Source organism: Malus domestica, chromosome 10 (assembly GCF_042453785.1).
Source record: "Malus domestica chromosome 10, GDT2T_hap1".
NCBI classification, from domain to species: domain Eukaryota; kingdom Viridiplantae; phylum Streptophyta; class Magnoliopsida; order Rosales; family Rosaceae; genus Malus; species Malus domestica.
In genome coordinates this window covers 37923499-37931440 of record NC_091670.1, presented here as the reverse complement: position 1 = coordinate 37931440, position 7942 = coordinate 37923499, and the positions used below count along the sequence as shown (strand labels likewise).

Sequence of the window (7942 nt, the reverse complement as noted above, 5' to 3'; positions counted from 1 at the left end):
ACTAAATGTACCAACAGCTAAAACAAAATGTACCAATCAACGATATGTACATTCAAAAGTTTAAAATAAACGTACCAATCAATACAAAACCAATATGATAACCAACAATAAACATACCATTATCACTAATCAACAATATGTACAAATTCAAATGTATAATTATCTAACAAAAAGTCTACTAAATAATAAACAAACAAAAAAAATCTAAGCGTCCATCATTTCAATTATTTTTTTCAATTTTAGGATAAAAAAATGTTTTGAACGAAAACAAAAATTAAAAGAGATAATTGGATAAATATGTTGAGCGAAAAAACCAAAATTATCTCCTAAAAAAGAGTCCACAACTCCTAAAATACATGAATAAAAAAAGGGAAATTTTATTTAAACCCATGCAACCTTTTTTTACACCCAACTTAAAATTTTGAATGTTAATTGTCTATTTTACCCTATTGCATAATTACTATTAAGTACAAAATGAAATTAATAATAAAATTCAAATTTATCAATAAACCCAAACACTATAATTAAACCCTACGATCATTCTTTGTTTATCATACGTTCATTATGCTAAAACCCTAATAGCTCTCATAGAGAAAAATAAAATTTTCTATTGATGGATGGTGATTTTGAAGTTTTGAATCCTCCAACCAAGGTATGACTCAATTTATGAATTTTTTGTTCAGTTGATTTCAATTTTTTAAAGTTTAGAACTTGTCGAATTGAACGATGGCTTTAAGGTTTCTGGTTCCGCATGTGTATATCTTTCAGGCATGTTTGGTTGGGTGGTGAGTCCTTCATGAGCTTATAAATTTTTTGCTTTATGGAAGATTTTTCGAGTTGAGGAAGTCTGGACTTTCCCATTGAATTGCCGATGTGAAGGGATTTTTTTCGAGAAAAATCTTGAACCTTGATTCTGCAATCTTGCTGATTCTTTTGGGGGTTTAGTTTTCGATTTCCCAAGGACTAAAACATTTTAGAAGCAAATGATTTATCGTCTCAAAGTTTCCAACATTGTTTCCTGCATTGGAAAATCTCTGCACTAAGCAATTATTGGATTACAAAATATCCATTGCCATCTTTAGTTTTACTAACTTTGAGGGATACATGTCGGGATCTAGGTGAGCCTTGTCCCTATAAACCTGATTACTGTAAGTCAGAAAGCAAGGATAATCTCTTATTGTATTTTTCAGGGGTCTCCCTCTCCCTCCCAATATGAAAGTTATTGTTCGTCCTACATATTCCAAACTCCATTTGTTGTGTAAGAGGAAACCGAAAGGTAGTTTAAGTTGTCTGTTGTTTACTATAAAATGGGGCTTGATGTGTTTTTAGTCAGTAATATGAAAACATTGCTGCAGTTAGCTATATTTGTCCTTTTTTTTTAATCATAACTTGAAGATTTTTTATTGTAATCATAATTTTGTCATTTATTTTTTAGCAACAAGAATTCAATGATGCCTCTGATCGAGGCAACGAGGTTGGACAAGAATGTGTGGTGGATTATACTGATCAATTTACAACTTATGAGGTAATTATATATTTATAGTGTCATTGACGTGTTAGTTAATTTTAGAATTTTACTTCGAAATAAAATATGTGTTACGTGCAGATATTCAAAGGAAAAGATGCATTGATTACATGGGTTCGTGAACAGGGAAAGCTGAATAATATGGTAATTGTTATTAAAAGGTCTGATTTAGGAGGTGAAGGTAAGACTGTGAGTCGCCCTCGACTAACACTTGCTTGTGAAAGAAACGGTACATATTTGTCATACAAGTGTGTTGTAGCATATGGTCAAAGGTCAGATGAGATTGGTCACACAAAAAAACAATCTAGGAGTTCTGGTACGAAAAAATGTGGATGTCCATTCTTGTTGAAAGGTGTGAATATTGGTGATGAGGACGATTGGACATTGAAGGTAGTATGTGGAGTGCATAATCATCCTACTTCAAAGTATCTTGAAGGACATTCTTTTGCGGGGCGACTTTCTAAAGAGGAGAATGAATTGTTGGTGGACATGTCTAAGAGTTTGGTGAGGCCCAAAGATATCTTGGTCTCTATCAAAGACAGAGATGCACAAAATGTATCAACTATAAGGACAATATATAATGCGAGGCATCGAAGTAGGATGAAAGAATTTGCCGGGAGGACACAAATGCAACAATTGCTTCATAAGTTGTTAGAACACAAGTATGTTGAGTGGCACAGAAGTTGTGGTGATACTGTGACTGACCTTTTCTGGGCTCACCCTATTAGTATTGAGATATTACGAGCATTCCCACATGTACTTATCATGGATTGCACATATAAGACTAACAGGTATCGTTTTCCACTCTTACAAATTGTGGGTGTGACATCCACTAATATGACATTCTCAGTTGCTTTTGTGTATATAGAGGCTGAGAAAGAAGACAATTACACTTGGGCACTGACTAGATTAAAGACATTGCTTCATGGCTATTGTCTTCCTGGGGTTATTGCCACCGATCGAGATTTAGCACTCCTGAATTCTATCAAGTCTGTATTTCCTAGTGCGCAACATTTATTGTGTAGATGGCATATTAACAAAAATGTGTTGTCAAAGTGCAAGAAAATGTTTGAGTCAAACAAGCAGTGGAATAAATTTAATAGAGATTGGAATTGCCTTGTGAGTTCGGAAACAGAAGAGGAGTATCAGCGTTCTTTGCAAGAAATGGAATCTAAGTTCAGTAATTATGATGATGCTCTTGAGTACATACGAAACAATTGGTTAATTCCATATAAAGATAAGTTCATAGGCACGTGGATAGATAATTGTATGCATCTTGGTACTACAACCTCAAACAGGTATATTTCTCCTTACTTTTTCATAACTCTGTATGATGCATTTTATGATGCTAGGTCCCGTTTTCCCATCACTTTATTATTGTTGTTTGGTTTTTAGTTTTATATTTTACGTCATTATATCATATTTATTGTCGCGGTGACTTCAACCGATGGATAAATGGCTAAACTAGGCAGGACTTGAGGTCAATTTTAGGCTATGTTACGGTTGTGAATTTTAAAAATATAAAAATTAGAATATAATATTTAAACAGTTGAGCATCGTAGACTTTATAGCTTTTGTATTTTCAATTCTATAGTTTATGCTTACTCGTGTATTGTTATAATCAGGGCAGAAAGTGCACATGCAAAGTTGAAGCGACAACTTCGCTCCAGTCAACTTAACTTTGAGACGTCGTGGGTACATATACACTCCTTGTTGGAGTTGCATCATACAGAGGTTAAAGCATCTTTTGAAAAAAGTCGATGCTTTGTTCAACACAAATTCAAGAAACCTGAGTTGCAACGACTAGTAGGTTTTGTTTCTACCCATGCCTTGAACTTAATTGTCTGCGAGTCCAAAAGGTAGTTTGGGTTTGCCTTGCATTTACATTATTATTGTTTAGCCTTTTAAACTATATTGTATTTGAAGGTAACTTAAATTATATTGTATTTCTTTTAATAACAGGTTGGAAAAAGAAAGAGTGACTGTTGTATCTTGTGGTTGCACCATTCGCCAAACTCATAAGTTGCCGTGTGCACATGAGATTGCAGAGTATAGAAGGCTTGGCAAGCCGATCCCACTTGATGCGCTTCATCCACATTGGAGAAAATTAGATTTTATCAATGTGCCAAATAGTAGTGAACAACTAGTTCCTCCGGAAAAGTCACGAGTAGAAAGATTTAATATGTGGTATGAAGAACAAGATGAAGATAAGAAAAGAGAGCTTGAGATGAAAATTGAAGAGCTAATGAACCCAAATACCACTTCACTTAATGCTCCAAAAGAAAAGATTAAGACAAAAGGGCGACCATGCAAAGTTGACAATTCTACTCGGCGTCTCCCATCAGCATTTGAGATTGCAGAGGTTGAACTTGCCCAATCTGGATTTCATTGCCAACCACCAGTTACTAGTACAATGGCGAGTGTTAGCACTGTCTCACGAAGAAAAAAGAAGCAAAAGGAGAATGTCATAGCGCCATCAAACAAGAAACGAAAAGAGAATGTCATTACCCTACCAAAAAAGAAACAAAAGATGAATCTTGTTGCCACATCACCAATCGTGAATGTCGACATTGTCCTTGATCAACTGAGTTGTGACATTCAAACACCAGAGACTAATATATTGCCACAACGTAAACAATTTAAGGTAGGTAAAAATTTGAGCATCTCTTGAAATACAATAAAGCTTTCCTTCATTACTTTGAAGAAACTAACGTTCATTTGTTTTTCATGTACTTTTTTATGTCGTACTAGATTTATACACCTCTTGAATTTATTGATCCCTTGCCGACATGGATATATAGAGAAGAATTCCCTGAGGCTATCAGGACATATATTACTGGTCAAACTGATGTTAATCCTGATGGAAACTGTGGATACAGAGTCATATCTATGGCTTTGGGGATTGATAATGGATGGCGTAAGGTACGAAGAGATTTACTACATCAACTACGTCAAAAGCCTTCTCTTTTTCAGGAGTGTTTTGTAGGGAACGGCAGGTATGCAGAGATTGAGCGAGCACTTGATTATTTTGAAGATGGTTTTGCACCAGAGTATAGTTGGTTGACCATGCCAGATATGGGGCATATCATTGCTACATGTTATAATGTGGTTTTGATACACTTGAGCATGACACAATGCATTACGTTTCTTCCATACTCTCTACAGTCATCATCTCAATCAGGTGATACTGACCTACGTGAGGTTGCCATTGGTTATCTAACTGAAGATCATCATTTTATCCAGGTATAAGATATGTTTTTTCTTTGTACATATATATTTATTTTATCTTATTTGATAACTCTAAATTGATTGATGACTTTGTGTATTGTAGGTACATTTGTGTGAAGGTCACCCTATACCACCAGTTTCTACCATGTGGCACAAAAAGAGTCAAACGAGCAGTGATATTAGAGTGAAAAACTTGTACTCAAAATACCAGGGGCGTGTGGATCAATTCAAGCAACTTCGAGGGCTAGAGAATGTAGCCACTAATGATGTTGTGGATCTTGAAGATGATTAAAACATGGTTTTTCTTCTTGTAAAGACTATTGGTAAACTCTATTCTCCGTTTGAGATTAAATCTCATTTTGCTTACTAAAACGTGAACGTGAAATTCTTTCAATTCAATCATCTTCCTCCGACCCGGCTAACACAAGAAAGCTCTGATCGTCATCAAATGTGATTTTAATTTTAATTATTTCATTTGCGAAATCTGGATTTTCGCTACGCCCACGCTCAATCATTGGACGTGGCGAAAATTGTTCCATAATCTCATTCTCAAACTCTCGGAAGTATCAAAATCGCAACTTGGAAACCTGCTATACCAACATACAAGTAGTGCAGATAGAGGAGCTAGCCAGTTTATTAACACAACACAACAATAAACTTCATCACGAATTAAAACGATGTCATTCAAAACAGTAAGTAGAAGTTTAACGGCAGCAACACTAGACAATCACTATCAGTCTACCACCCACCAAAGAGTAGGGAATATATCAAATACACATTTTGTTTTTGAGGTCACATGGAAAACTCTATATAGACAAGTGATGATCTCATTTTGCATTGCTTTGCATCACCAGGGTTACAAGAGGAGCATCAATCCTTTCTTTTCTTCTTATTCTCATTCTTCTCGGCCGAGTTTTTCAACTGTGGTAAAGAAACGATAGCCGTTTTAGTTAACAGGTCTACTTAGCCTAACAGATATAACATCTCACAATATAAAATAAAAGAGGAGATGGTCTAAGCACCAACAGTCATAAATATGATAGAAAACAAGACCGAGAGGAGGATTTTGCTCTTAAAGCATTAACGAGAACTTACCATGATAACCAGTATACGGACAAACACAGCAACAAGACTGAAATACAGCTGCAACTAGACTGAAATACAGCTGCAACACAATTTCAGAGAACGATTAGATAACTGCATAGCTGCAATTGAATTTCAGAAAAGAACTAATAAAAGAAATGCACGTGGACTAAAAAGAAACTGCTAGCATCACTACTCTCATACAATAAGCAGTATGATCGCAACTCTCATCAAGCGAAAGTATGTATAGCTCTTTTCAATTTGTCCCGAGAGGGCAAAATAGCTTGAAAACATGACAGTCAATAATGTACAAGAATCTCATTCTCAAACTCTCTTGATAAACTTTATTAAAGCATGAGCTACGTATATCTGAAATTATTAAGCTCCCCTCGAGCTTAATTTAGGTTTTAAACATTCCTAACTCACGGATCAAGTATAATCCAAGCCATAATCTATCGCAAAAACAAGGAACAATTCTGATCCTTATTTTTTCAACCATTCAACCAAAGAATAAACCATGAACTAAGTTACTACTATGAAATTCCCAGATGTTATTATTGTAGTCACAAGATGCCTTCAACAGGAAACCAGATATGGCCTATCGTTTTCATGACTTCAATAAATCAACGCACAAAAGTTCACAAGTTTAGCACGCAATACTTTAATAGAAAAAAGTAACTTACACGGGGTGGAATGCAATTGCATTTACTGGATACACAATGTCCCTTCCAGCCTCTGATTTTCTATGACATTTAAATGCAAATCTGCACAAAGGTTAATACCATTAACAAATTAAGGATGAAGATACGGGTGAATGATATTACATTCACAAATTATTCATCAGTAACTGCATGAAACCACGTCCCTTTCCGGCATGCTTTCAAATAGCAATACAGCATAACCCATTTCCCCATTCTTCCCAAACCCATCAATCATCGCATTCCACGCAACCACACATGGTTCAGACATTTCCTCAAACACCTTATGCGCATCGCACAACTTACTAACCTCGGCATAGAAGCTCACAAATCAGGTCTGTATAAAAGGGTCGCGCCAAGTGTATGGGACCCATCGAGGAGTCCAAAGAAACCAAATCCCCGCACGACGACGACGGAGTGCCGGCCGATTCGACTCCCCGCGAGTCTGACGATCTAGAGGCTGCCAAGCGGTAGATTCACGGTGGCGGGAAGATTTAGCAGGAGGAGAAGAGGCGTTAATGGAGTGATGGCTAACAAATGGAGCAGCAGCTCCTTCTCCTTCTTAGTCTTCTTCTTCGATTTCAATCTTAGATCTGACTAAAAATTTGAATGGGTGTAAAAATAAATTTAATTAGGTTTATAGGGGTATATTAGGTATTAAATTTGGGTTTAAAGAGATAATAATAGTTTAGTTAAAAATTAACTGGGTGAAAAAAGTAAATTGGGTGTAGAAATAGGTTAGATGGGTTTAAATAAAATTACCCTAAAAAAATGGCCGGATAAAAAAAAATTCTCTCAACTAATTAAAAGGACAAATTTAGAAATCAATATGTAAAATTTTAATTTAAAAAAAATAAGAAATACTGATGTGGTCTAATGTACCAAAGCACCTTGAGCAAAATTCTAAAAGGCATGGATGTTTAATAAAAGAAATTTAAATTTTGAGCGTTTAAATCTAATTAACTCTAAACTTAGGGGTAAGGGCACGCAACATCTGAATCAGTGAATCACTCTCCGAAATATAGAGTTTTGTTTGTTTGTTCTAAGTCAAGAAATAACACTATTTGCGACACCAAAGAAATCCTCTAATGTCGGATCATTTTTTTTTTTAATTTATAAAGGAAACGGTAGTAGTATTCATTTGAATAAAAAGTGAAGGTATATTGTATCTAAAATGAGGAAAAGGATCCTGCGAGAATCCTTTTTCCTAGGGATCCTAAGGATCATGTGATCGTGACCGTTCATTGTATATCGTGCAGTCAGTTTTGGTTAGGTACTATTTATGAATAGAAAAAATCATCCTAGTCCTTGATTTGTGTAAGATTAATAAAAACTAATTTTAGCCCCTTAACTCAGGTAAACACAATGTTCTAAAATGCGGTATGGCTGGCCGCCTAAGCGCTGGGCG

General features: G+C 35.5%; 1 protein-coding gene and 1 long non-coding RNA gene across 2 annotated transcripts; one reads left to right on the top strand and one right to left on the bottom strand.

The window, feature by feature from the left end:
- The first annotated feature begins 726 nt into the window (after positions 1-726).
- Positions 727-5045, top strand: LOC139188708 (uncharacterized). The gene is made up of 8 exons (XM_070806391.1): positions 727-768; positions 1436-1525; positions 1607-2823; positions 3151-3384; positions 3488-4169; positions 4277-4447; positions 4499-4768; positions 4857-5045. Exons 1-8 carry the CDS (start codon positions 727-729, stop codon positions 5043-5045), a joined length of 2895 nt encoding a protein of 964 aa, XP_070662492.1.
- Positions 5046-5317: 272 nt separating this feature from the next.
- Positions 5318-7136, bottom strand: LOC103427099 (uncharacterized). The gene is made up of 4 exons (XR_011572281.1): positions 6845-7136; positions 6520-6600; positions 5849-5918; positions 5318-5674 (listed from the first exon to the last, which is right to left on the bottom strand). It is a non-coding gene; the product is annotated as an uncharacterized lncRNA (long non-coding RNA).
- Between the last annotated feature and the right edge of the window lie 806 nt (positions 7137-7942).